The sequence below is a fragment of the Panthera leo genome, chromosome E1, assembly GCF_018350215.1.
Source record: "Panthera leo isolate Ple1 chromosome E1, P.leo_Ple1_pat1.1, whole genome shotgun sequence".
NCBI classification, from domain to species: Eukaryota; Metazoa; Chordata; class Mammalia; order Carnivora; family Felidae; genus Panthera; species Panthera leo.
This window is the reverse complement of record NC_056692.1, coordinates 57,681,142-57,709,056: the sequence shown is the minus strand read 5'-3', so window position 1 is coordinate 57,709,056 and position 27,915 is coordinate 57,681,142. Positions and strand designations below refer to the sequence as shown.

The 27,915-nt window shown below is 61.1% G+C and overlaps 1 protein-coding gene and 1 long non-coding RNA gene across 2 annotated transcripts in view; one reads left to right on the top strand and one right to left on the bottom strand.

Moving 5' to 3' along the window:
• The window catches only part of DNAH17 (dynein axonemal heavy chain 17), a 104,856-nt gene that overhangs the window by 61,002 nt on the left and 15,939 nt on the right, over positions 1-27,915 (top strand). The window contains 26 exon segments of the mRNA XM_042915889.1: positions 237-364; positions 992-1,140; positions 3,493-3,775; positions 3,879-4,052; positions 4,288-4,495; positions 5,738-5,903; positions 6,680-6,782; positions 7,427-7,574; positions 7,951-8,042; positions 8,688-8,849; positions 9,342-9,506; positions 9,724-9,915; positions 14,355-14,621; positions 15,643-15,804; positions 17,258-17,491; positions 17,826-17,990; positions 19,434-19,529; positions 19,684-19,901; positions 21,402-21,609; positions 21,974-22,089; positions 23,545-23,737; positions 24,248-24,483; positions 24,833-24,955; positions 26,674-26,878; positions 27,334-27,498; positions 27,704-27,844. Of these exon segments, the coding sequence (XP_042771823.1) occupies positions 237-364; positions 992-1,140; positions 3,493-3,775; positions 3,879-4,052; positions 4,288-4,495; positions 5,738-5,903; positions 6,680-6,782; positions 7,427-7,574; positions 7,951-8,042; positions 8,688-8,849; positions 9,342-9,506; positions 9,724-9,915; positions 14,355-14,621; positions 15,643-15,804; positions 17,258-17,491; positions 17,826-17,990; positions 19,434-19,529; positions 19,684-19,901; positions 21,402-21,609; positions 21,974-22,089; positions 23,545-23,737; positions 24,248-24,483; positions 24,833-24,955; positions 26,674-26,878; positions 27,334-27,498; positions 27,704-27,844 (4,499 nt within the window).
• LOC122206587 lies at positions 21,272-23,609 on the bottom strand. The gene is made up of 3 exons (XR_006196517.1): positions 23,528-23,609; positions 22,422-22,518; positions 21,272-21,582 (listed from the first exon to the last, which is right to left on the bottom strand). It is a non-coding gene; the product is annotated as an uncharacterized LOC122206587 (long non-coding RNA).

The following is a 27,915-nucleotide window of genomic DNA, read 5'->3' as shown; positions in this document are numbered from 1 at the left end:
CCACCCCGGCCCTGCTCACCCACCCCGGCCCTGCTCACCCACCCCAGCCCTGCTCACCCATCCCGGCCCAGCTCACCCCGGCCCTGCTCACCCATCCCCGCCCTGCTCATCCACCCCAGCTCACCCACCCCAACCCTGCTCACACTTGCCCTGCTCACCCACCCCAGCCCTGCTCACCCCAGCCCTGCTCACCCACACCAGCCCTGCTCACCCACCCTGGCCCTGCTCATTCACAGGCCTTTTCTCCACCATAATGCGGGACCTGGCCAACATCACTCATGATGGCCCCAAGTGGATCGTCCTGGATGGGGACATAGACCCTATGTGGATCGAATCTCTCAACACCGTCATGGATGACAACAAGGTTCAAGGGGCTCCTGGATTCTAGAGCTAACCCTCAAAGCCTGGCGATGGCCCGGAGGGGGGCAGGGGGCTCACGGGAAGCACGTCACCACCCGCTGCACACAATGGACAGAACCTTCCGTAGACTGGCCCTGGGGAGTGAGATGGAACCTTCCGTAGGCTGGCCCTGGGGAGTGAGGGTCTGTCTGGAACAGCAGCAGCATGGGTGAAGGGCACAGATATAGAAAACTTTCTTGCCTAAATGGCATGTGACATAACGTGGCAGGACATCTAACATCTTGGAAGACAGAAACAGAATTCAGAATGATCTAGAAACAGCGGAAGAGGACGATTCTTACTTGGGTGGAACAGGGAACACAAGAACTCCGGGGGGAGGGGGGCGGGGGGACGGGGCCACGCTTTCCCAAAGCAAATGTGGTATCACAGTGATGCCCTACGCGGTGCTCGCTTCGGGAAGCCTCCCGTGTTGTCTGGGGGTGGGACAGGTGTCAGGGACATCTAGGGAAGCTGGCTGGTGACGAGCACAGGTGCATGGGCCCTCTTTGTTCTGAGACACCCCCGTGTGACGAACCATCAGGACAATGGCATGTCGGCCGCTGAAAACCCACAGGCCTGACCCCCTTCCCAGGTCCTCACGCTGGCCAGCAACGAGCGAATCCCCCTGAACCGCACCATGAGGCTGGTGTTTGAGATCAGCCACCTGAGGACGGCCACCCCGGCCACCGTCTCCAGAGCCGGGATTCTGTACATCAACCCCACAGACCTGGGGTGGAACCCGTGAGTTGGGTTTTCGCTTTTCCGTTCCAAACTGGCAGAGAAAGGCGAGGCTGGCGGCGTTTCCGAGTCGCCTGTGCGGGCGTGCGGGCATTCGTTCGACAAATACCGCACGCGGGGCCTCCCCCGGGCCCCGGGTCACGGCAGCGGAAGGACCAGCAACAGCCGTGTGAACACGAGGTGTGGTGACGGGGACTAGCCCACGGCACCGTGCGCCGGGAACCCTGCGGGGAAGTGTTCCCAAGAGGAAGGCGCAGTTTGGGCTGAAACCTGGCGGGAGAGGGAGTTTTCCAGGCGGACAGAAACTGCAGGGAGCTCGCCAGGCGAGAACCAGCCTTGACGGGAACGTGGCGGGGCGGGGTGGCTAGAGTGGGAGGTTCCGGGGTCCGGGTGGCGGTCGGGTGTCCGTGGACAGAGCGTCAAGCCTGAAGATGCTCTTGGCAGGAAGGAGCTGATACTGGACCAGCCTGCGGGGCCCACACGGGGGCCCTTTCTGGGGTGAAGAGGGCCGGCCACGCCAGGGGACGATGGGTGACCACTGGGGGCAGGGAGGAAGGGACAATGTGAGAAATGCTCAAAATCTTAAGAAATGGAAGATCTGGCATTGATTCGGGGGCCCGAACCCAAAATCAGAGTGTTGGAGGGTCTGGTTCCACCCAGAGGCCCCCAGGGAGCCAGCGCCCCAGGCCTTTCTCCTGGCTGCTGGTGGCTCCGGGCCACCCGTGGCGACCCTTGGCTCGTGGATGCATCACCCGATCTCTGCGTCCACATCCACATGGCCACCTTTCTGTCTCTCGTGGTCTCCCCTCAGTCCCCTTTTCTTGTAGGGACAGTCATGGGATTGGGGCCCGCCCTCATTTCGGGATCCTAACCTTGACTACGTCTGCAAAGACCCTTTTCCAAATAAGGTCACATTTATGGGTCCTGGTGGACATGTGTTTTGGGAGCCACTACACCACATGTGAGAGTTTCCAGGGTGGGAAGACGAGGCAACAGGAGGGAGGCGGAGGGTTCGGGGGCACTGGAAGGGGGTGGGGGGTAGGAAGGAGAGAGCCAAAAGGAAGCCTTGTGCCAGGAGTGGTTCTCGAGGCCCCCGGAGGAAGGAGCAAGCCGGTGATCGGCTGTTTGGGGACGAGGAGGGGGGAAGTGAAGAGGGCAGGGGGCCAACACGCGCCCCCCCCCCGGCCCCCGGGAGGAAGGCATCCCTCCCACGGGGACAGCAGTGACTTGAGGCCGGGAGACCGCAGAGCACATCCCAGAGCAGGAAGGGGAGCGAGGTTTCCCCCTGGGAGCCGGGCGGGGGCTTACCACGCTTTGCCCGCGGACACAGATCGTGGAAAGGATCGCTCTGTCATTCTGGACAACCCAGGGTGCAGTGGGGCAGACGTTTTAGCTGCCGGTCCTCCGTTCTGTTGGAGGCACGGTAAGAATCGGAGCCTGTCCTCGGGGCTGCGGATGCCAGGCTAGCCGTGTCTGGTGACGTGAGCCCCCCGCTTCTGCCCCATCCTGGAAATGATGCGCTCGCTGACCCACCAGGGGGCCGGACGCTGTTTATGCTTTAGGCAGGGCACTTAGCGCTCACGGCAGGCCAGGCTCCCTTCTGCGGGCTCTAAAAATATCCGCCCAGGCAGTCCTCACTCCCACTCAGAAGTGAAAAACCTGGGAGCCCGACATGTTGAGTAACTCGCCCAAGCTGCTGCTGGCCGAAGTCGATTCAGGCCCAGGCAGCAGGCTCCAGAGTCTGTACCCTCGCCCTTGGGGTGGCCCGCTTCTCAACAACCCACGCCAGCAGCGGGTGGACACCAGACAGTCCAACACGGGTCCTCAGTGGTTGCCTATTGCATTAGTTTGGACGCCTCCGTAGAACGTGACAAATTCATCTCAAACTAGCTAAAGCAAAAAAAAAAAAAAAAAAGGTTGGCTCAATTCAGCAAGCGGTGCTTCAGGCACGGCTGGATCCCGGAACTCAGATGATCTAATGAGAGGCGCCTGTTCCTCTCTCTTCCTCTCCTTCCCTTCCTATCCCCCTCCCCCTTTCCACACAGACGATGTGAAATCTTTCTCCTCCCCTATGTCCAGCTCTGCCCCCATCAGTATTGGCTTCATTTGGGGTAGGAAAGATGGCTCCCAGCCGTTCTAGGCTACAGGACCCCCTATGGCTAGAATGCCAGAGGCAGAGCGCGCCCCCACGGCCCCGCCGCCCCCGTCAGACCCTCTCAAGGTCGGCGTCCGGCCGCATCACCAGGCAGGAGCGCCAGAGTCACTCAGAGGCGCCAGGGATGTTCACCAAGGGGAGGGACGCCACGCGGGCCCGCCACGGTGGCCCCATCACCCGGTGCCCCCCGTCTCCCCCAGGGTAGTGAGCAGCTGGATTGAGAGGCGCAAGGTGCAGTCAGAAAAGGCCAACCTCATGATCCTCTTTGACAAGTACCTGCCCACGTGCTTGGACAAGTTGCGTTTTGGGTTTAAGAAGATCACGCCCATACCGGAGGTCACGGTCATCCAGACCATCCTGTGCCTGCTGGAGTGCCTCCTCACAGAGAAGAGCGTGCCGCCCGACTCCCCCAAGGAGCTGTACGAGCTCTACTTTGTGTTTGCCTGTTTCTGGGCCTTCGGGGGGGCCATGTTCCAGGACCAGGTGAGCGGCCGGCCCCCCCCCCCCCCCCCGGGGAGCCAGCCGTCCAGGCGGGGCCTCTGGGCGTCCCTAGCCGGGCCCTCGGCTCCGATTTGCTCTTCGACAGCTTGTGGACTATCGAGTCGAGTTCAGCAAATGGTGGGTCAACGAGTTCAAGACGATCAAGTTCCCCTCGCAGGGAACCATCTTCGACTACTACGTAGATCCCGACACGAAAAAGTTCCTGCCGTGGACAGAGAAAGTGCCCTCCTTCGAGCTGGACCCCGACGTCCCGCTGCAGGTGCCCGCCCCGGGGTGGTGACAGTTGGGGAGCGGGACTCAGCGCCCCGTCTCACACCTCTTGACGGGTCACCGAACACACGCGATTTTCAACAGTAAACCCGGGGACTTGGCAAACTGTTGGGTCTGCAGGTTCGCCGGGAGGTGGAAATCAGAGGTGCAGGACGTCTGAGGGTCACGACTCCCCCCCCCCCCACCCCCACCCCCACCCCCACCCCCACCCCGTCCCGGCCCAGGCCTCTCTGGTGCACACCACAGAAACCACGCGTATTCGCTACTTCATGGATCTGCTCATGGAGAAGTCGTGGCCGGTGATGCTGGTGGGGAACGCAGGCACGGGCAAGTCGGTGCTGATGGGGGACAAGCTGGAGAGCCTCAACACCGACGACTACCTCGTGCAGGCCGTGCCCTTCAACTTCTACACGACCTCGGCCATGTTGCAGGGTGGGGCCGGGGCCAGAGCGGGGGTGCGGGGGTACGGGGTGGGGCCGGAGCCAGGAGCAGGGGTGCAGGGGCGTGGGGTGGGGCCGGGGGGCAGGCTAGGGTGCAGGGTGGGGCCGGAGCCAGGAGCAGGGGTGCGTGGGTGTGGGGTGGGGCCGGGGCCAGGAGCAGGGGTGCAGGGGTATAGGGTGAGGCTGGGGGCAGGAACAAGGGTGCAAGGTGAGGCTGAGGCCAGTCTGGGGTGCAGAGTGAGGCTAAGGCCAGGAGCCAGGGGTACAGGATGGGGCTGGGGCCAGGAACGGGACTACAGGTGGGACCAGGGGCAGGAACATGGGTGCAAGATGAGGCCAGGGCCAGGCTGAGGTGTAGGGTGAGGCCAGGGGTATGCCAGGGTACAGGGTGGGGCTGGGGCCAGGAGAAGGGGTGCAGGGTGAGGCCAGGAAAAGGGGCATAATAGGGGGCCAGGTTGAGGTACAAAGTGGGCGGGGCCAGGTGCAGGGGTGAGGGGTGGGGCCAGGGGCAGGGGCTAGGGTGCGGGGCGGGGCTGGGACCAGGAGAAGAGGTGAGGCCAGGGAAAGGGGTGCATGCAGTAGAGGGCCAAGTTGAGGTGCAAAGTGGGACAGGAGCAGGGGTGCAGGGTGGGGCTGGGACCAGGAGAAGGGGTGAGGCCAGGGAAAGGGGTACAGTAGAGGGCCAGGTTGAGGTGCAGAGTGGGACTGGGGGCAGGAGCAGGGGCGCAGGGGGGTGCTCAATGACCACGATGGGCCCTCACTGCCCCGTCTGGACGCCCCCAGTCACGCTCATCCCAGTGGCTGGCCCCTTACCGCCACAGTCCCCATTATCCCTTTTCACTGAAGACCAGGGACTGGCCAGGGTCCCCTTCTCCGGCCACGCCCCCTCCACTGGCCTCTGTCCTCAGAGGAGGGGGGATGGGAGTAGTCGCCAGGACCCCTTGTCCCAGAGCTCCTGGGCAGATGCCACCGGGAGCTCCCGCCACAGCCAGTCTGGGGTGGCCCCAAGGTTGTCCAGGCGCAAGGCTCCTGCCGCCTGCTCCTTGGACCCTTGATGCCCAAGGCTCCCGGCTTTGCTCCTGGGGGTGATGGAGTCGAAGCTCACCCATCCTCAGGGCCCCGTCCATGGCCACTGCCCAGGCCACGCCACCTGGTGCTGGGGACCAGGGGCCCCGTAGGACCTCCCACCGGGATGTAGCAGGCATGGTGGCAGCCGGCTGGCTCCCTTCTCCAGGGGTTCTGGAGAAGCCGCTGGAGAAGAAATCCGGGAGGAACTACGGTCCGCCAGGCACCAAGAAGCTGATCTACTTCATCGACGACATGAACATGCCCGAGGTGGACAAGTATGGGACCGTGGCGCCCCACACGCTCATCCGACAGCACATGGACCACGGGCACTGGTAAGCAGGCGGTGGGGCGGGGGCTGCGGGGAGGGTCCAGGACCGGGATGCAGACCGGGCCAGAGGAGTGCACCTCCTGCGAGGCTCGGGACAGCCCGGCCTCCCTCCGCCCCTGGCTCACGCGGGCCCCCGTTCACAAGACACCCACGGTAACGGCACAAGCACCATCCGGCATTAGCAGAACGGGGACGAGGACTCGCAGAGGCTGACAGCGGATCGGTATCCGGAGCGTGCCAGGAATTCCTGAAAACCAACAACAAGCAATGACTCCCAGCGGAGAAAAACGCATAAGGGGGGGGGGGGGTGCGGGGAACCCCAACAGGTAAGAGGCACGTGAAAAATGCAAACTTTCGGCTCATCCGAGTCCCTGCAAGTTTCGTCAGGGAAACGGCCAGCCTATCTGAGAATCGTCGTTGTCATTATCGTTCATGATTAGAACGACCCGGGCCGGGCACACCTGCCCTGTGTCGGGTCTCCGTGCGTTAGCGCATTTAGTCCCCGTGTTGGCGCAGGGCACGGGGCGCTGGGCCGCCTTGCCTGGGCCCCTGGGGGGGCCCGATGCTGCTGGACGGCAGAGCTGGGGCGGAAGCTCGTGCCTGCGCGCTGAGCCACTCCGCCGCCTCTCGTTTCCAGATTTTCCTTGAGGACAGGAAGTGAAATCGGCCCGTTCACATATAAGCGACACTCATGGTGGGATTTGGTCACCACGCGCGAGAGATGATGGCGGGCGGGGTGGGGGCCGGTGGCACGACTTTGGGGGGGTCTCCCTCGCGCAGGTACGACAGACAGAAGCTGACGCTGAAGGACATCCACAACTGTCAGTACGTGGCTTGCATGAACCCCACCTCCGGATCCTTCACCATCGACCCCAGGCTCCAGGTGGGCAGAAGCCAAACTCCGCTCGTCCCGCCGCCGTGGGGTTGAGGTCTCAGAACAAGCACATCCCGTACAGTATTCGGGACACGCTTACTCATCAGGACAATTGTTTGTTATTTACCTGAAACTCAGATTTATCTATTATTTTTTTTAAGTTTTTTTTTTTTTTTTAAATGTTTGTTTATTTTTGAGACAGGGAGAGACCGAGCGTGAACGGGGGAGGGTCAGAGAGAGAGGGAGACACAGAATGGGAAGCAGCCTCCAGGCTCTGAGCAGTCAGCCCAGAGCCCGACGCGGGGCTCGAACTCACGGACCGCGAGATCGTGACCTGAGCCGAAGTCGGACGCTGAACCGACTGAGCCCCCCAGGCGCCCCTCTGAAACTCAGATTTAGCAGGATCTCCCGTACTAACGTCTGCAACCCCATCCAGGCAGGACCTCGCTTCTAAAGGATCTGAGCGGATCCTTATGATTTCGTGGGATCTTACCACATACGAGGCCCAAGGAGGGAGACCGTCCGTTCCTACCATGCCCGCGAAACACTAGGTGACGGGGGCAGAGCCTGCGCCCCCAGGCAGGCAGGAACCCCGGGCCACCAGCTGGTCCCCCCGGGGCCGCCTGACGGGGATCCGTGGTTGTTCCCGGCAGCGCCACTTTTGTGTGTTTGCCGTGAGCTTTCCGGGCCAGGAGGCCCTCACCACCATCTACAACACGATCCTGGCCCAGCACCTGGCCTTTCGCTCGGTCCCCATGGTGGTTCAGAAGATGAGCGCCCAGCTGGTGACCTCGGCCCTGGGTAAGCTGACGGCTCATCCCCTCCCCTCCTGTCAGTAAAACCTGCTGCTTCACGGGGCTGGTGGCTTCTTCGCAGTCTCCCCTGGAAGATATTTTATTTCTACTTTCAAAATCAATATTTTTAAACGATGCTATGTTGCAGCAGGAGGTATGATGAAATCCAGTGGCTTGAGGGGAGGGCGGGGGTAGGAAATTCAGTGTACAAGGAGTGATTTACACGTCAGTAGGGCAGCAAACCTCCCTCTTCGGCCGTGCAGAACTTACTCAAGTTGTCACCACCTCGTAGTCCATTTGCTTTCGAAGCTGTACCTTAAGCTCTGCCCTTCCTGAGGCCGTTAAGAGCACCTAAGAATCGATGTATCTTTTTCCGGTAACAGCCCTGCATCAGAAAGTCACTGCAATGTTTCTTCCCACGGCCATTAAATTTCATTATGTCTTCAACCTGAGGGACCTCTCCAGTATTTTCCAGGTACTGCTCCCTTAGCCCTCTTCTGGCCAAGTCCCTGATCCGTGGGTGCTCTCCTCCTGTGCTGCTCTCAGGAGAGAAAGCAAAGCGACCTATGGACTGATGACAGCAATGATGATGGGGCTGCGTGTGTCACTACCCTGTTGTTTTGCTTGCCTGGTTCCATCTCCCCCTAGAAGTGTGGACCCCATGCAAGCAGGGCCTATCTGGGCTGTGATCCCGGAGCCCCAGAGAGGGTCTGGAACGTGCTAGACTCTCCGTAAGAACCTGTCGGACGTGCCCGGGGCACTCGGTCGCCAAATGGCTGAGCCAGGACCGGACACAGGCAGGCTTGCGGCGGATCCCCGGCCCGTAACTGCCCGCCCTGTGGCCCTCGAGAGTCTGGTTCCCCCTCGTGGCCAGACTCGTCTGTCCCTTCTCCGCCAGCCACCCCGTTAGAGAATGAAGGCATTGGCCCTCTCGTGGGAGGAGGATTCCCCCACATCTCTGCCCACGACACAGCCTCCGGGATGCACATGGCCTCGGCCATCCGTGCCTTGGCAGATCACCGCCTGGGAAAGTGACCACTCTCTCGCGTCGGCTACGTACGGCACCTGGCTGGCCTCCGTAGCGCAGCTGACGATGCTGACCGTCCCGTGCCTGGGGCAGGGGCTCTTATTCTCCACAGCGGAGATCCTGAGGGTACCACTCGACCTAGTCCGCCTCTGGCTGCATGAGGCCGAGAGGGTGTATGGCGACAAGATGGTGGACGGGAAAGACCAGGACATGCTGCGCAGAGTCACGATGGCTTCCACCAAGAAATTCTTTGACGTAAGTCAAGCCACCAAGTCCCTCTGATGAGCCCCGACAGGACCTAGGAGGGCAGAGTGCCTGGGGCCCGCCGATAAGGCGAGCCCTCTCGGAAGGGCCCCGACGTGAGCGTGCGAAGGACCGCGCCGGGTCCCTAGAAGTGACTCGGTCACGCGAGTGTGTGTCTGGGGGAAGGACTGACGCCTCAGTAGGTCGGGATGTGATGAGCTCCCTCCGTCCGCTTGGCGTAGAGAAAGGCCTGCTTGGCTCATGGCACTCTGCTCGTACGTCCTAGGCTTTCTTGGAAGATTCTTTTCTTTGTCCTGACGTGATGGGAGATGGGACCGTCCTACCGGGGAGGTTTTTGCCCGCTGGTTTGCAGGGCCCCAGCAGCAGCGGTTTGGGCCCATGAAGACTCGGCCCGGAGTCCCGGGGCCGCTGCGGCAAGCAGCGTGATGCGTTGAGCTGCGTGCCCACGATGGACCGCGGAAGTGCCTTACCTCTTATTCCTAGGATCTCGGCGAAGAGCTTCTCTTCGCCAAGCCAAATATCTTCTGCCACTTCTCTCACGGGATCGGCGAGCCCAAATACCTCGCGGTAACCAACGTGGCCCATCTACACAAGCTCCTGGTGGACGTCCTCGACAGTTACAACGAAGTCAACGCGGTCATGAACTTGGTGAGGGGCGTGCGCCGTGCTGACAGCACAGGCGAGGGGCCGGGACCCCGCTTTCCCCGTCCCGCCTCGCCGGGAACCACGGCGGTGCCCTGGGGTGGCGTGACTCTTGGCAAAGGCCGCCTGGACCCGCCCCCCCCCCCCCCAGGAGGGTCTGGGCCGTGGACGGAGCCGCATCAGCGCGCCCCGGGATGCCAAGAAGCCTCTCGGCTCTCGGCAGGTGCTGTTCGAAGACGCGGTGGCTCACGTCTGCAAAATCAACCGCATCTTGGAGTCGCCCCGTGGGAACGCCCTGCTGGTGGGCGTGGGAGGCAGCGGGAAACAGAGCCTCTCGCGCCTGGCCGCCTACATCAGCGCGCTGGACGTGTTCCAGATCAGCCTCAGGAAGGGCTATGGGATCCCAGACCTCAAGGTGAGACGTGGCTTTCTGACGAGCCGCCCCTGCGGAAGGGGAGGAGGCGGGGGGCAGGGAAACTCTGACCACGCGCCGGTCCGAAAAGAGGCACCCGAGACACAGAAAGTGAATGTCCCTGCAGGGTCCTCGTCGGAGGGAGTAAGGGCCGGGACACGTGCTTCCACCAGCGCCCGTGCCCCTGTGGCCCAGGGGAGAGGCCGTGCGGGTCCCCGTCCCTGCCGGGCTGGAGTCTGTAGGGTCAGCCCAGCAGCAGCGGGACCCGGTTCTTGCCCCTGGTCGCCGAGTTGTTCTTGTCGTTCCCGGGTCCCCAGAGTAAATAATTCCGGGCGGTTACTCGGTATCTGACTACGAGCTTGGATCCTGCCAGGCCACTTTTTGAATTAATCAAATAAACATTAGTGTCAACAGGTCTCCCATCACCAAGATGTGCCGCGGAGGCTTTTCATTGATTTCTTTTTCCCGAAAGTTTGCTCTGGCCGGGGAACTGTGCTCATCAGACATGAGTGGCCCAGAGCAAATCGGCGTCCTGCTTCAGATTAGAACTGAAACTGATTCGACCGCATTACAGGGGGCGCATCTCTCTCTGCGTTGGTGCCGGGGGGCCGCTTCTGCAGGCCGGACCCAGCGGGGACCCTCCCCACTGCACGGGGCCCTGAGGACCCTGAGGGTCGTTGGTGGGCAGCTTTAGCGGGGTGACCTGGAGCCCTGCCGGGGCACAGCACCCTGGGATGCTCTGCGGGAGGAGGTGGTCCGCTGGCAGAGACCCTTGGAACAACAGTGGGGACGGGGTGCTAATTCTCAGCCCTGCCGGCTCTGCCAGGGGGGCTCTGCCAGGGACCACAACCTCTGGACAAGCATGTGGCTTCTGTCCTTGGCATTGTCCCCAGGGGATTCTACTCTTTCCAGCAAAGGACTAGCCGATGTATTTTTAGGTCCTTGCGTTAAGGGAAAGGTCTTCCTACGGGGGCTACACCGCCTCCTGGACTGGACCGGCTTGCAGCTTAGCCGGTCAAGTTAGTTCACTCTGATTTCCCGGGTGCACTTGACGGCATTTAGGACCCTCGCCTCTGAGCTGTATCATCTCACTGGGTTTTCTCTGCTGAAAAGTTTCTAATCTATCAACCAAGTTATACTGGTTTATTTCTTTTTTGTAATGTTTACTTGTTTTTGAGAGAGAAAGAGAGAGAGAGACAGAGTGTGAGCAGAGGAGGGGCAGAGAGAGAGGGAGACACAGAATCGGAAGCAGGCTCCAGGTTCTGAGCCATCAGCACAGAGCCCAATGCAGGGCTTGAACTCATGACCCGTGAGATCATGACCTGAGCCGAAGTCGGACACTTAACCGACTGAGCCACCCAGGCGCCCCACATACTGGTTTATTTTTACGATTGCATCCCAGTGTCTGTCGCTGTGTGGATTTTGTCCCTGGCACCTCACTTTAGGGCCAGTTGTGAGTGTTCAGTCTGAACAGCGTTCTTACAGGCGATCTGAGGACTGTGCCCTCAACACCCACTGCGAGCCGGCTGGTGCTAACCGTCCGCTATCACTTATTGAGTAGCTGCTGTGTGTTCAGAAGTAAAGAAGGAGACAAAGTGGGCTGACGGGGCTTGTGTTGTGCCGTTAGTGATGTGATGTCGTTACACGGTCCGCACCATAAGCTGTGGACGCCCGCTGGAGGTTAGAGGCAGGAAAGGGGTCAGGAACCGCCCCCGAGGGACACTGTGGAGAATCCTGGACGTGGTCCCCAGGAAACGAGATGCCATCAAGTGTTTGAGCAGAGAGAACCAAGACCTGGGAAGGTCCCAGAACAAAATGGAGGGCGGTTTGAGGACCACAGAGAGTGCCGCGGGGTGAGCGGTGGGGAGGTGCAGAAAAGCCTCGTGCCCCACAGGGGCTGGGACCGGGCCGTGTAGGGAGCGGGAAGGGAGAGACCTGAGGGGCAGTCTAGGGGTGCCCCCACCCGCCAGGGCTCTGCCCGCACAGGAGGGAGTAGGGGGGCGGGGCCTCGCTGGGCTCCCCATTCTCCGGGCCCCAGCGCTGCCCTGTTTGTATTCCTGTGGGATGCTCCCCCAAAGCCTGAGTCGTAGCCCGGAGAGGAGGGACACACCTGATTGGGAACCCCGGAAGTTGAGTCAGGGCCCAGCTATCATGGTCTGATGATAATAAGCAGCTTAGGGGGCCTCCCAGCCAGAGATGGGAGCGTGTGCTCCCCTCCACCAACGCCAACCCCTAGACTCCCCCTGGACGCGGGTGATCACTGACCTCCTTGTCAACGACGGGCGAGTGGGGAAGGGACCCGCAGGCACCCGAGCTTTGGGAGCTGACCGTGACGTCCGCACCCGGAGCGGCGCCCAGCAGGGTGGTGCCCTCCGCTAGGCCGCAAATGAGGCCGGGGCAGATCTGGGCTGGGGGCCCGGGGGGCAGCCGGGAGGAACCTACGTGATGCCGCTCCGCATACATGGGCATCTGAGGAATTTGGGGGAGAGGAAGGACGTGCTGGGGGGCTGGGAAGTGCTGGGAGGTGGGAGGCGGGGACCCCAGGACGGGACCAGCAGCCTAAGAGGGTGGGAGTGAGGGACGGGCAAGAGAGAACACGCAGGGCCGAGGCCGCATGAGGGCAGGTGTGGCCGCCAGGGTCAGAGGGGTGAAGCTTTGAGACGGCGGGGCAGAGCCAAGGCGGGGCAGGACAGGGACGCGCCAGAGGAGGGACAGCCCCGCGGGCTCTCCTGGGGGCACCGAGGAGAGAGCCGGCCGGCCGAGCAGCGGAGCACCTGTGGGCTGATGGGAAGGAGCCACAGACCCAGACGTGGCGGGAGGGGGAGCAGCTGGGTCAGGAGGAGCCCCTTATCCCCATTCCTAGGCCTTCAGTCTTTCCAGAAACTTCCACCCTGACCTGGACGGCCGTACAGTTAGCTTTGCGCGCCTCAGCCAGTCGGGCCAGACTTGGAATCTGAATTTGGGGAACCTTTAGAGCTTTGCACCCAGTGGCTCCCACCTGCAGGAAGAAAGGGCCCTCCGCGGCATCCTGCCGACCCCACCCCCGCCCCAGAAGCTGCCTTCCCACTCACAGACCCGCTGCCCTCCGCCACCTCCCTGGGGGTGACAGCCGGGCTGCGCACGCTCAGGCCTCTGGATTTAGACACATCTCCAACCACGGGCTCAGTGGGGCGGCAAGACGAGGACAGCCTTCCTCCTAGCTCGGAGGCTCCTCCAGCCTGCACCCCTGCCCCTGCCCCTGCCCGAACCCCACCGGTGTGGCCCTCCTCTTCTAGCTCAGGACCTCCCCTCGCTTTCGTGCTAAGTTGTCAAACACGTGGAACTTGGGGCTTGCTTTCCACCGCCGTCCCCTCCAGCTAAGGACCTTGGTAATGTTTCTGTCCGGACAGAGACGCCAGGGAGGCTGGCTGCTGCCAGAGGGCAGCACTGAGCCACACGGGATGCCTCCAACTGGCCCGTTTTAAAGCCTTTGAAACGATTACACGGGCCCATCGGTCTCAGAGAAAAATTAGACATTACACGTAGTAGGTCATCAAACCCTGCAAATTCGCATCAGTACCTGGACGACAGACGTTTCAAACGGACATTTACATCTGTCGCGTGTAAGGGGGCACATTCTTCGAGAAACGGAAGGTATTCATACCGTTCTGACACGTGCGTTTTTTCTTTCTCCTTTTTACTAGTCTCCTTCACGGATGCTTCCAGAATGAGCATAGTCGTTTCGTGCGGCTGTTTCTTTAAATCCTAGTAGGGACGGACAGGCGTTTTGCTCCGTGTAGGGATTGCTCTGAGCGGTGTCCTCCTGGCACTGAGCTCCAGACCTGAGCCCGCGATGCATTTACTGAGGACCTCCTTTGGGATCTCTATGTGAGGGTTTTTCTCCCCCCCTTTATCTTTTCTCGGTAGTAAACTGTGCGCACAACACAAAATTTAGCGTTGTCACCATACAGGTCAGTGGCATTGAGCACACCCACACTGGTTTATAACCACCACCCCCCGTCTCCGTCTTCCCAAACTGAAACACGAAGTCCCCACCCCTGGCGCCCACCCCGCTACGTTCTGTCTGTATGAACCTGACCACCCCAGGGGCCTCCTGCCAGTGGAATCCTACAGTATTTGTCGTTTGCGGACGGGAGTCGCGTCCCCCAGGCACATCCGGGTTGCAGCAGGTGTCAGGATGTCTTTCCTGCTGAAGCCTCAATAATCCATCATATGGAGAGGCCACCTTTGTCCGTTTGTTGGCCGACGGACACTTGGGTTGCTTCTGCCCGCGTGGGCGCTGCGAGCATGGCTTCCCGCCCAAGGTTTTGGGTCCCCTTCTACAGACCCCGCACGTTGCTCACAAAGCTGATCCCCGGTTGTCCCCTCCCGGGTGGTTGTGGGGGACGCCTCCAAGCAAACGTCCCCGTGACCGACCCTCGGCGTGCTCTCCTTGCGTCCAGGTTGACCTGGGTGCACAGTACATAAAGTCAGCTGTGAAGAATGTCCCCTCGGTGTTCCTGATGACAGACTCCCAGGTGGCCGAAGAGCAGTTTCTGGTGCTGATCAACGACCTGCTGGCCTCGGGGGAGATACCGGGGCTGTTTACGGACGACGAGTTGGAGAACATCATCTCCTCTATGCGACCCCAAGTGAAGTCCGTCGGCATGAACGACACTCGGGAAACATGCTGGAAATTCTTCATTGACAAAGTGCGCAGGCAGCTTAAGGTGGGAGCTCGCGTCTTCGCAGCATCCCGGGGGGGCCCGGCGCGGGGCTCAGGTCCTTTCCTCTGTGCGGAGTCGGGTGGGGGGGCGGAGGGGCTGCTCCCCCTTCGCACGAGGAAGGCCCGTCGGAGAGGACGGTGGGGCTGCGCGGTGGACGTGAGCCGACGGAGGTGTCTCGTGGCCAAGAGAAGCGTTTTCTACCCCCCGACACACACACGGGTGTAGATAGATGAGGAAGTAGGCCTTGACCTCCAACGTTCTTTCTTAGGGAAACTGGGCTGAACTACCCCACTGGACTGAGGGCACTTTGGGTCCTTTTCTCCCTTCTGTCAGCATCCAGAAGGGGCAGCTGCCCCCCTGACCCAGATGGTGCTGCCCTCTGGGAGGGTTCAGCCCAGTAGCTCTTCTAGAACCTGCTGGGTTACACAGTCTGACCAGTAGACATTGTTTGGGGGCTGAAGGAGCCCCTGATGGATGCTCCCCGTGCCCGGCCCGGCTTTTCTCCGGTCGAACGGCCACTTGCAACGAGCCAGCCCAGGATCCCCGTGGAAGGAGAACGAGGAGGGGCCCGCAGGGCTGAGGCTTTTCCCGGTCCAGCCAAAGGGACCCCAGGGCCTGTTTGCATAGCACCTATGAACAGCTGGGGTCCCAGAGAGTCCCGGACTGTCTGGGGATTAGCCATCTTCTCGGAGGCCTGGAGGAGGCCGGCCCTGTCCTTGGGCCTTATCTGCCCGGCCTGGATGCTCATTCCCCACTCTGTCCTTCATCCGGCCTTTCTCTCCCCCACTTTGCGGCGGCCGTGACAGAGGGCCTTACCTGCACACTTCTCCATCCCTCATGAGAGGCGTGCAGTGGAGCATTTATCGGTTGTGACGCAAACCCGGAACCCCGGGTGCTCTCTGCGGACACCCGAAACGGACGACACAGAGAGCTTTCCTTCCGAAGGAGCTTTCTGCCGGACTGGCAGGCTCTGGCCTCAGCAGCACCGTGACCAATGAGCTGCCCCTCTGTGTCCCGCTTCTAGGTGATCCTGTGTTTCTCTCCCGTGGGCTCCGTCCTGCGTGTGCGGGCAAGAAAATTCCCCGCCATTGTCAACTGCACGGCCATCAACTGGTTCCACGAGTGGCCAGAAGATGCCCTGGTGTCCGTGAGTGCACGCTTCCTCGAGGAAACGGAGGGCATTCAGGTGAGTCACTGGGCACGGCCCCCTCTGCCGCCCCCTGTACTGGGGCTCACAGAGCCGGGAGGGTCTGCCGCGTGGGACAGGGGGACCCCACGCACTCTGCCTCCAGGCAAGTAAGGACTCGCCTTGGTGCAAAATTTAAGAGAAGGGAGGGAGTAACTTTAAGCAGTCAAGATCGGTGATGTCTTAATGTGGTTCTTTTAACCATGCAAATTAATGCCGAATAATTCACAATGAACGAATATCAAAATTGATCAAAATCGCAAATGATGATAAATTTCTGGTTGTTTTTCACGTCCTGCATTGCTGTGCCCCCAGACTCTCGTTTCTGCCAGCTTGGAGTACCCTCCCCTGAGGCCACGGCCCCACGGGGCTGGGGCAGGAGGGTTGACACTGGGGTACAAACAGACTGAGCAGATCAGGCTTTAAACGTAGTGCCTGATCAGGGCTGCCTGGGGAGCCCGTGTTTACTTGGTAAGCGTGCACAGAGGCCCACATTTCCTCTGGTCTCGGGCTCCGGCACAGCCCTGCCCGGGGCTGCCGCCTCCCCTGTGCCCTGGCCCTTCTCCTCTACAGGCCAGGACGGCTGAGATGGGGAAGTCAGTCTGCTTGTCTTTTGCAGGCCGTTTCTTTCATCGAAAGACGGTGCCCACGTTCACTGTGTGAGCTAACTGCTGGCCTAGAAATGGCCATTAAACCCTGACCCAGCCAGTGGGGGAAACGAGGAGCCCTAGGATAAGTCACACTTGGTTATCATGTTTTGTTTTATTTTGGACACATATTCAGTTACTAAGTACTGAACCTGAAGTTAACCGTGGGCCTGGTGGGAAAGGTGGGTAAAATCTCCTGCTGGTCATTGCTAGAGCACCTACTCTGGGATGGGCCCTTCCCACACTTTGCTCGGGGCACAGATGTGGGGTTTCCAGCCCCGCCCCCCAAGATCGGGCAAAGGCCCCCACGGCTGGCACCAGCGAGGGCCACAGGGCAGATGCTGAAGCAGCACGTGTCAGGGGGAACACGTTTCCAAATTACCTTGAATCACGGCTGGCATGGCTTGGACAATTCCTGGGACCAGGCGCCCAGGCAGATGGGATGGACCCAGACGGTGGTGGCTGTGACCCTGCCGTGGGAAGCAGGACCCAGCGTAGGACCCTTCGCACAATAAATGCCTACTGGATGGCCCAGCTCACTCAAACATACCGTCGGGCCCTGCGCTCTCCCAGGTATGGGCGGGCGTGGATCAGAGAGAGGTGATCACGGGAGTCAAGCCATGCTGCGTCCCTGGCACTGAGCCAGACCCTTGCTGGTACAGTGTCACCAAGAGCCCACGACGGCCTGCACAGGCATTGCTGTCTTGACGGCCCCCACTCCTCCCGGGGCTCCTCCATGGCCCCCACCGGAGTGGGGTCGCTCCCGCCAGGGGACAGGGAACCAACGGCCCATCTTGCCTTTGCAGGGAGATGTCAAGGCTTCCATCAGTCTCTTCATAGCCTACGTGCACACCACGGTCAACGAGATGTCCAGGCTGTACCTGGCCACCGAGAGGCGTTACAACTACACCACCCCCAAAACCTTCCTGGAGCAGATCAAGCTTTACCAGAACCTGCTGGCCAGGAAGAGAATGGAGCTGGTGGCCAAGATCGAGAGGCTGGAGAACGGCCTGATGAAACTGCAGGGCACAGCGTCCCAGGTAGGGAAGAACCGTCCCCCGAGTCGGAGGAACGGGATTCCGGCCTTAGAGAAACGTCCCTTCTCACGCCAGAAAGGACGCGTGGGTTTTAGTATTAAAAAAAACAAAAACGGGTTCAAAATGCTTTCGCAGTGCTGACGTTACGTTGGGTGCTTCGCGTCGGCCGAGCCGGGCGCGATTCGTGCGTCTAGTCTGGCGCGTCCGTGACGTGCCCGTTCCAGGACGCCCTGCACTGAGGCCACCCTGTCACTTACTGCCTCCCCGCACCCCCTCCCGCTCTGTGTCGTGGCCCCGGGGCCCAAGCTCACCCGTCTCTTGGCGTCTCCTCCCCGAGGTGGATGACTTAAAAGCCAAGCTGGCGATTCAGGAGGCTGAGCTCAAGCAGAAAAACGAGAATGCCGACAAGCTGATCCAGGTGGTGGGTGTGGAAACCGAGAAGGTCAGCAAAGAGAAAGCCATTGCGGACGAGGAGGAGGCCAAGGTGGAGGTCATCAACAAGGTGTGCGGACACGCGGGGCCTCCGTGGGCTGTGGCTCATGGCTATGCCAGGCCAGGCCTCCCCTGAGTGGTCAGTATCTCCCATGGGCCCAGGCAAAGGCCGGGAGGGCTCCCAGACCTGCAGGAAGCCCCCTGAGGGGGCATCTCTCCCAGCTCAGAGGAGGGCCGTCTCCTCTTGGAGCCGTGCCGTCTGTCCCCAGGCCACCTTGGTGGCATTTCCAGGAGCTGGTGAGAGACGCAGGTTCTCGGGCCCCGGCCCAGCTCTGCTGAATCAGGTCTGCATTTTAACAAGATGCCAGAGACCTGTGAGCACATTAAGGTTTGAGAAGCGCCCTGCCCTTGGATGGGGGCCCTGGTCCTCAGACCCTGTGCCAGGAGCTCCCCAGAGGTGCCGAGGTCACTGGGCCGGGCGGGGTGGCAGGAGCTGCAGAACCACAACCCTCTGAGGCTCAGGGTGGTCAGCAACGTGCCCGGGGTCTCGAAACTAGGGAGTGGCAGTCAGGACCCACATCCACACCCCAAACTCTGTGACCTGCCCGTCTGATACCACGTGTGGCTCTTAATGACCAACCCCGGGGTCAGGGGTGCTCCCCGGGGAGGAAGCCCCGGGTGGTGCCCCCGGGTTAGCCCGCCCAGGCAGCACCTTCACCCCAAGAGACCTGGGCCACGAGGAGCCCCCGCCACTGGCTCTGAGGCCTTACTGTCTCTTAGTGCCAGTGTGTGATTTCTCCAAATTGGAACAGTTCGGAGGTCTGGCTCGCCCTCCCCGTAAGGAAGTGAGAACGTGTTCATGCACCTGTGCGTTCGCTCCTCGGATCGGGAAGAACCCCTCCGAGTCTCTGGGTGCCGAGCACAGAGACCAGTAGCTGCGTGGTGTCCATCAGGAAGGAGCCAGTAGGGGCTGGGGGCTTTGCTGGGTGCAGAGGACGAGGACAGAAAGGAGAGGGTCTCTCTGCAAGGCACCCCGTGGAGAGTGCATCCTGCCCCCGACTTTAAGAACAACGTGGGGCACGACCACAGGAACGGGCGTGGAAGGCGCTGGCTGGGCAGACTGACCCGGGGATAGCACCCGGGCCTTCCTCCCCGGAGCACCCTCGCGGGGGCCGTTTCTGGATGCAGGGGCTGGAGAGGGGCGGGTGCCGGACATTAACCGCTGTCGGTCCCGGAAGCGGGGGCCATTCCAGAACCCCAAGTCCGCCACCCCCATGGCTCATTCCAACCTGTTGAGGGGCAGGGGCAGAGGGGCGGAGAGGAGAAAGGCGGGCTCCAGGCGGTGACCAGTGACCTCCCGGGCATGAAGGGGAGCACGGGGCACAGCACCCTCCTCACTTCCGTCCGTGCTCTCGCTGCTGCCCAGGGCTACACACACACACCCACGCACACACTCTCACACGCAGCCCCCACCAATCCCTGCGCTGATCTTTCCCACGTGGCTTCCTTCCAGAATGTCACAGAGAAACAAAAGGCATGTGAAACGGACCTGGCCAAGGCGGAGCCGGCCCTGCTGGCCGCACAGGAAGCTCTCGACACGCTGAATAAGGTGCGGGAAGGGAAGGAGCAAGAAACGGACCGGCCAGAGGGGAGGAGGAAGCCGTGGTGTGCGTGTGCAAGCGGCCGCAGGCTTGTGGAAGCTTCCCAGGGTGGTCCCGGGGCCTGCGGGCCCCTTTCAGGTGCTCCCCATCTGTCATCTTCAGAACAACCTGACCGAGCTGAAGTCCTTCGGGTCACCCCCGGACGCCGTGGTCAACGTCACGGCCGCCGTCATGATCCTGACCGCGCCGGGGGGCAAGATCCCCAAGGACAAGAGCTGGAAAGCGGCCAAAATCATGATGGGCAAAGTGGACACGTTCCTGGACTCCTTGAAGAAGTTTGACAAGGAGCACATCCCCGAGGCCTGCCTGAAGGCGTTTAAGTGAGTCAGGCTCGGCCGCACCGCCCAGCTCAGCACAGTGGTGCCAGGGTCCCCCGGGTCCCCTCCCACCCGCCCCGGCCAGAGACCTGTTCCCAGGGGAAGGCTGTGCCGGCCGGGGTGGGGCAGGGCCTCAGGCTGTGTGCAGCAAGGTGGGCCCCCAGAGCTGGCGGGGGGCGGCCTGGGGAAACGTGGCCGCACCCGGGTCCTGGGGCACCTCAGCACCCTCTTCCTTCCCCACCGGAAGGAGTCAGCGCAGGCGGAAAGGCCCGTGGCTCAAAATCCACAACAGCGCACGGGAGGGTCTAACAACCCGTCACACAGCCCACAGGACCACGAGAAACGCCACCAGGGCCCCTAGAGGCGAGAGCAGTTGCACACACACATACGCATGCACACACGCGTGCCGTGTGCATCCTCTGACTCGGGCCCCGTCGTGCGTGTTTTCTGCTTCCCGCTGTTGTCACCATAAATGCACCACACCTGGAGGGGCAGACCCGGCGGGCTGGCCGTGTTGCTGAGGGGCGGGCGGGGGGAGCAAAACAAATGCCGCCAAGGGGCCTCCACCACCGGGAGGTGGACGTGCGCTCAGCCTCCTCGCTGGCGCCGGTTCCCCCACGGTCGAGACGCCTGTGTGTGTGCAGAGATCGCGGGGCTCCTGGTGCTGACCGGAGAACACGTTTTCTTCCCGGTTCATCGGGCTCTCTAACCGCCGGACGGCCTTGGCGGCAGGCAGAGTGTAACTTCCCTAACTGGTCCCAAACCGCGGAAGATTCAGGCCGTCTCCGTTCTGCCAGCTCCCCGACGGCCGCGGCCCCCGACGGGTGTCTAAACGCCTACACCTGTCGCAATGTCAACCTAGAGGAAACAGGAAGTAAACCGAGGGCGGGGATGGCCGGCTGTACTCCCGGCCGACGTCCAAATTGCTCATCGGTTCTATTTTGAATTAACCCATTCGAGAGCCTTTCTGCAGGGAGTTCAGTCTGTTACGCTTAATGACGTCACTGTCGCTTTTTAAAATACTGGTTTCGGGGCACCTGGGTGGCTCGGTTAAGCGTCCAACTTCGGCTCAGGTCATGATCTCGCGGTCTGTGAGTTCGAGCCCCGCGTTGGGCTCTGTGCTGACAGCTCAGAGCCGGGAGCCTGCTTCGGACTCTGTCTCCCTCTCACTCTCTGCCCCTCCCCTGCTCATGCTCTGTCTCTCTCTCAAAAAAATAAATGTTAAAATTAAAAAAAAAAAAAAAATACTGGTTTCCAGAAGGGTCTAAAGTGCCTCTGTGCCCCCTCACACCCCAAAACACTTCTGGGGCCAGACTTCAGTGTTTCACTTTTTTCTTCTTCTTGAAGACCCTTCCCCACCACCACACCCCCCCCAAAAAAAACCGATTCACCGTGCTCCCCGGTAATTCGCTGTGCTCCGCGGTCAGCGGCCAGCTGAGGGCCGGAGGGACAGACGCAGGGGAGGCCTGAGGCCTGCAGAGCCCACACCTGCTCCCCCTCCAGGCCCTACCAAGGCAACCCGACCTTCGACCCCGAGTTCATCCGCTCCAAGTCCACGGCCGCGGCGGGCCTGTGCTCCTGGTGCATCAACATCGTGCGCTTCTACGAGGTGTATTGTGACGTGGCCCCCAAGAGGCAGGCCCTGGAGGAGGCGAATGCCGAGCTGGCGGAGGCGCAGGAGAAGCTGTCACGGATCAAAAACAAGATTGCGGTGAGCGCGGGTCCACACCGGCACCTGCAGCCCCGGGGGCGGGGCGGTGGCGGGGCGGGGGCGGGGCGGGGCGGTGGCGAGGCGGGGCGGGGCGGCGGCGGGAGCACCGGAGCCAGGCGCGCTCACGTTGCCCATCACTACCCCACAGAGGAGGGGTGGGCGCGGCGGCCGCCAGGTACTCGGCACCACGAATAACCCCCGCAGCCACAGGGGCCAGATGCCCGCACTCCTCGCTCCTCGGGCCCAGCCGGCACGGGAGGCCCCGCTCGGCGCTCAGTGCTCTCGGCCCCGCTGCGCTCGCTCCCGAGGATGCTGGGACGCCCAGCACGGCCCCACTTGAGGGCCTCTCCGTCTGTTTTCCCAGGAACTCAATGCCAACCTGAGCAACCTAACGTCGGCCTTTGAAAAGGCGACAGCGGAGAAGATCAAGTGCCAGCAAGAGGCAGATGCCACCAACAGGGTGATCTCGCTGGCCAACAGGTAGCTCTCTCGGCCCCGCGGGTGCCCCTCCTGTTTTCAGGTGCCCTGAAGGGTAGGGCGGCTTTTGGAGGGGGAGGAACAGCCCCAGGTGCAGGCAGCAATGTCCCCGCTTGTGCTAAGTCATGAGGACAGACCCCCTGACGGACTACTGGCCAGTGTCCCCACCTCCCGGAGCCCGTAGCCCTCCACGACGCACCCCTATGCATCCCGTGACCTCGGGCAGGGGGCAACCCCGCATAACCCAGACCTACCCCGACCAGCTTGGGATGCGGCGTCCACAGACCCCACCCCCCCCCAGCCCCAGGGCAGATCCCCCTTGCTCCCACTCTTACCGCCCGTGGTGTGGGTGCCGGCTTCCGGGGCTTCCAGAGCAGGGCTGTCCAAAGGGACTGGGGCCACACCCATCATTTTGTGTGTTCTAGTCGCCACCTTAGCAGAGGACAGAGAGGAAACGGACTTCGACAATGCATTTTACGGAACCCCAAATTTGATCATGCCAACGTGTGATCAGTTGTGATCACATGTGATCATTAAGAATGACCGGTGAGACCACTGATGCACGTTCGCCCCCCGGGCCCTTGAAACCCACGCACACGCGTCAATTCAGACCGGCCACACGGGTGTGGGCTGGCCACATGTGCCGGCGGCTGCCCCCGTAGACAGCAAGGCTTCAGGGCTTTGTCTTTGGATTTCTGAAAGCGCCGTCCAGAGCCTGGTGCAGAGCTGCCGGAGGGGTCGGTCCTAGTGCATGGCTTCTGGTGGTATTTTCTCTGCCCCGGAGGGGGCCGGCAGCCCACTGTAGCTGTGGTCGGTGAGACACGGGGACCCCGGGAGACCCCCAGGCTGCACGGCCCTAGCCTCCAGCAGGGTGCAGACTGGACCACGCCTGCCAAAAAAATCAAAGCGCCTCCCTGGGAGGCAAGGGCCCCTCGAGTGATGCTAAGGACGGGCCTCGGTGGGCCTGCGCTTTCAACAAATATTTCAATGCTCTCAGGCTTGTGGGGTCACACCTAGGGTCAGGGACCAGTTCTCAGGCCGGTGGCCCGTGACACATGATGCGTCCCCTGCAGTCCCTGCTCCACGTGGGCCAGCTGCCCTCTGGATGCCACACTGGCCCGTGCCCGCCGTGGCCACTCCACCTCTACCAGGACCTGTCACTTGCCAAGCCCGTGCTCGGCGGTGACCGGGCTGCAGCTTTATAGCGCGTGGGTGAAACACTCAAATAACGCAGCGGAGCAATGACATCAACGCAGAACTCAGTCCCCACGTGCCTCCAGAAAGCATTAGTTTTGCTTCCCTGAAGCGGTCCTTCCCCCAAACGTCCCCCAACGCATTTCCACTGCCGAAGCTCCGAGCCAAGGAAGGATCGGAAACACCCAAGCCTCACGGCATTAGAGGCGGAGGCCGCCTTCCGGTCTTTCCCTTGGCCCCCACTGACCTCGTGTTTCCATTCAGGCTGGTAGGGGGATTGGCATCGGAAAACATCCGCTGGGCTGAGTCGGTGAAGAACTTCAAAAGCCAGGGGGTCACCCTGTGCGGGGACGTCCTGCTGATTTCCGCCTTCATCTCCTACATGGGCTACTTCACCAAGAAATACCGCAACGAGCTGATGGAGAGATTTTGGATCCCTTATATCAATAAGTTAAATGTAAGAGGTTGGGTTGCGTTCATGGCTCAGGAAACTTGGGGAGGCCCCTGGCAGGGCAGACCCAGCCAAATGCCACACTCATGGACGCTCTGGCCATTGCGGGTTTCAACTGTGGCCCAGAGACTCCTGGGTGACTCAGCTGGTTGAGCATCTGACTCTTGATTTCAGCCGCAGGTCATGATCCCAGGGTCGTGGGACTGAGCCCCCCGTGTCAGGCTCTGCCACGAGCGTGGAGCCTGCCCGGGACTCTCTCTCTCGCTCTCTGCCCCTGCCGGCTTACACGTGCACCTGCCGGTGCCCTCGCTCTAAAATAAACAAATTGTGGCCCAGCGTGCTGCTGCCCTTCTTGGCAGGTTCCCAGGGGCTCTGTCAGCCGCTTGGCTGTCTTCCAGACGACACGGCTCGTCCGTGGTCTAACCACAGACCTACCGTGTCACTTGGAGAGCCGTTTCCCGCGGGGCAGTAAGGCCACATCACCTCTTCTGAGAACTAGTGCTCCCCCCCTGGCAGGTCCCCATCCCGATCACGGAAGGTCTGGACCCCTTGAGCCTACTGACCGATGACGCGGACGTGGCCACTTGGAACAACCAGGGTCTCCCCAGTGACCGCATGTCCACTGAGAATGCCACCATCCTGTGCAACACAGAGCGCTGGCCCCTCATCGTGGACGCCCAGCTACAAGGAATCAAGTGGATCAAAAACAAATACGGCCGCGAACTGAAAGCCATCCGCCTGGGACAGAAGAGGTGCGCGATGGCGGCAGGCAGGAGCCGGAGGGACGGGGGCGGGGGCGGGCTCTAAGCGTAGCCACCGGCCGCTGGGCCCCTGTGTGTGGAAAGTCACCCGGGGTGTTTCGTCCTTGTTAAACGGATGGGTGATCTTGAAATACAGATGCTGGCCTGCAGGTGGATTTGTTTTCCCACATTTGGCCTTGGGGAACAGCGGTCGGGGAAGGCGGGTCGCAGAGGGCATGCACTGCCGGCCCCTCGGCCGCTCGTCTTTAGGTGCCTTCTTGCTCTGACAGCTGTCCCTGGGGCACCCAGCGGTCCCGTCACTGAGCCCCCCGCATTAAATGCCCCCCGTGTCGTCCCGCAGCTACCTGGACATCATCGAGCAGGCCATTTCCGAAGGGCACACCTTGCTCATCGAGAACATTGGCGAAACCGTGGACCCCGTGCTGGACCCGCTGCTGGGCAGGAATACCATTAAAAAGGGAAAGTGAGTTCCGGGTTCCATCCGTGCCGACGCCCTCAGTGGCCAGGTGCGGCCTCTGCCTGGAGAAAGCGTGGGGAATCCTGCCTTCCTGGTGGGCAGCCGGGTCAACAAAGTGCCGGTCCCCAGGGAGAGACTGGCAGGTGCAGGACAGCATCCCGGCCAGGAACACGGACACCAACACCTGCCGGAGACCCCCTGCCAGCAGCGGTCCTCGGTGGCCACGCTTCTTCCATTTTTACTCATCACACAAACCATGAGCCTGCAGTAGCTTTTTTTTTTTAAATTCAGGTGAAATCTACCCGGCATAAAATTAGCCATTTTATTTTTATTTTATATTTATTTATTTTATTTTATTTTACTCTATTTTATTTTTTTAATCTTTATCTTTGAGAGCGAGAGAGATGGAGTGCCAGTGGGGCAGGAACAGGGAGAGGGAGACACAGAATCCGAAGCAGGCTCCGGGCTCTGAGCCGTCAGCACAGAGCCTGACGCGGGGCTCGAACCCACGGACCGTGAGATCGTGACCTGAGCCAAAGTCGGATGCTTATCTGACTGAACCACCCAGGCGCCCCCCGAATTAGCCATTTTAAAGTGAACGATTCAGTGGCACTGAGTGCGTTCACAGTGTTTTGCAAGCATCACCCCTGTCTGGTTCCAGAACACTTGCGTCCCTCCAGATGGAGACCCCGTACTCACGAAGCGGTCACTCCCTATTCCCCCCACCGGCCAGGCCCTGGTGCCCACCACTGTGCCCTCCAGCTCCGTGGATTTCACATAAAGGGAGTCCTGGGGCATGGCTCTTTTGGGTCTGGCCGCTTTCCCTGAGCTGTGTCTTTAAGGCTCGTCTGTTCAGTAGTGTGTCAGGACCTCATCGTCCTTACTGCCGAGTAACCGTCCGCAGTGTGGCCGTGCCTCATTCGGTTCCTCCATTCACTGGTTGATTCAATGAGCTAGTATTACTTTTCTAATATAAAAAACATTAGGGGTGCCTGGGTGGCTCAGTCGGTGTTTCTCTCTCTCTCTCTCAAAAATAAACATTAAAAAAATTTTAATTAAGTCAACTTTGAAAATGTAAACGTCAAAGGTGTTAGGGGCCACCCTTCAATGCAGGGGTGCGTGCAGAAGCCCAGAACAGAGGTAACAAACAAATATGCTGATGTCCTAGCCTCTGAAAAGAGCTTGGTATGAGTGGTGACACCCGAGAGTTGAAGTTAGAAGCCTCCAAAGCAGTGAGCTCAACCAGAAAGGAGGGGAACAGAGAGAAGAGGTCCCCCCACAGTGGATCAGCAGACCAGGTTCTGGCCCTGGCTGTTCTCAGACTCCCCCCACCCCCGGGGGAGCTTCCAGAACGTAATGATGTTCTGAATTGGGACGTCAGCGTCCTTCTGGTGTTCGTGGCTCTGGGGTGGGGCCCAGGGAGAGTAGTTCTGGGCCAGCTCCCGGGTGAGTACAAAGTGTCGCTAGAGTTGACCAAGCCCCGCGATCCCCGCTACAAAGATCGGCACAAACCAGCCGGAGAGAGAGCAGGTGCACCTTCTAGAAGGTCCTGACCACAGGCCAGAGAGAAAGACTGGAACAAGCAGAGACACAGCCCTTTCCTGGTGACCCGAGGAGGGTTGGTGGTGGCAGCGGGGCCCGGGGCAAGGGGGCCGCCAGGCTGCCATGGGAGGTGGTCTCTGCGGGTGATACCGCAGCTCTAACCTGCCTCCCCTAACGGCCAGGTTCATTAAGATCGGCGACAAGGAGGTGGAGTATCACCCCAAGTTCCGCCTCATCCTGCACACCAAGTACTTCAACCCGCACTACAAGCCCGAGGTGCAAGCCCAGTGCACCCTCATCAACTTCCTGGTCACCAGGGACGGGCTCGAGGACCAACTCCTGGCTGCCGTGGTGGCCAAGGAGCGCCCGGATCTCGAGCAGCTGAAGGTACCGGGGCCTGACGTCAGCCCCACGTGGCTCGGGGCGGGCTGTTCAGTCACAGCGAGGTTCCCTGACCCAGCAGCGGCCGCCCCAAAGCATCCCAGCCTGTCGCACCGATGGCATTAGGTGCACCAGAACGAGGCGCTCTTCCTCCCCGGCAGCCTCCCAAACCGAATTCCAGACCAGACGACTAATTCACTGACGGCAGAGGAGCCTCAGCGGTGCCCAGACGGCCCCATGCGCCAAACCGCTGCCCCACCAGCATGGCCTTTGCGGCCGGCCCCTGTGCGTGGTCAGAGCGGGCTCAGAGCGGTCCCAGGCCCTGCTCCCTGGCCACACACGGCTGCCCAGGACAGGCTCAGGCTTCTCCCGTCCGTGCTGGGGCCTCAGCTGAGCGGTGGGGGCAGCGCCGGCCGGTGCCTGAGCCCGCCCCCCAGCCCCGCGGTCTGTCCCTCCTGCAGGCCAACCTCACCAAGTCTCAAAATGAATTCAAGATTGTTCTGAAAGAGCTGGAAGATTCCCTGCTGGCCCGTCTGTCGGCGGCGTCGGGGAACTTCCTGGGGGACACAGCCTTAGTGGAGAATCTGGAGACCACCAAGCACACAGCCAGTGAGATCGAGGAGAAGGTGAGCGCGCACGGCCGCCTCCGTGGGGGGCCGCCTCCCCCGGTCACTGAAAAGAGAAGCCACCGTCCCACGCGTGCCCCGGGGCCCGAGGCAGGGAGCAGCATGCCAGCTGCCGGCCGAGGGTCCCCCCAGGCAGGGGACAGACCCACTGCCCTCTGGCGCTATCCACCTGCTCGTCCCACTCGAGCCCCATTTTTTTTTTGAGGTACAAGAGGCAAAAATCACAGAGGCTAAAATCAACGAGGCCAGAGAGAACTACCGGCCAGCCGCAGAGAGGGCGTCCCTGCTGTACTTCATCCTCAACGACCTCAACAAGATCAACCCCATCTATCAGTTCTCGCTCAAGGTGTGGCTGCGGCCAGGCTCCGGGGCGGGGGGGCCTGGAGTCCACAGAACCCCCAGCCGTCAGGACAGTCG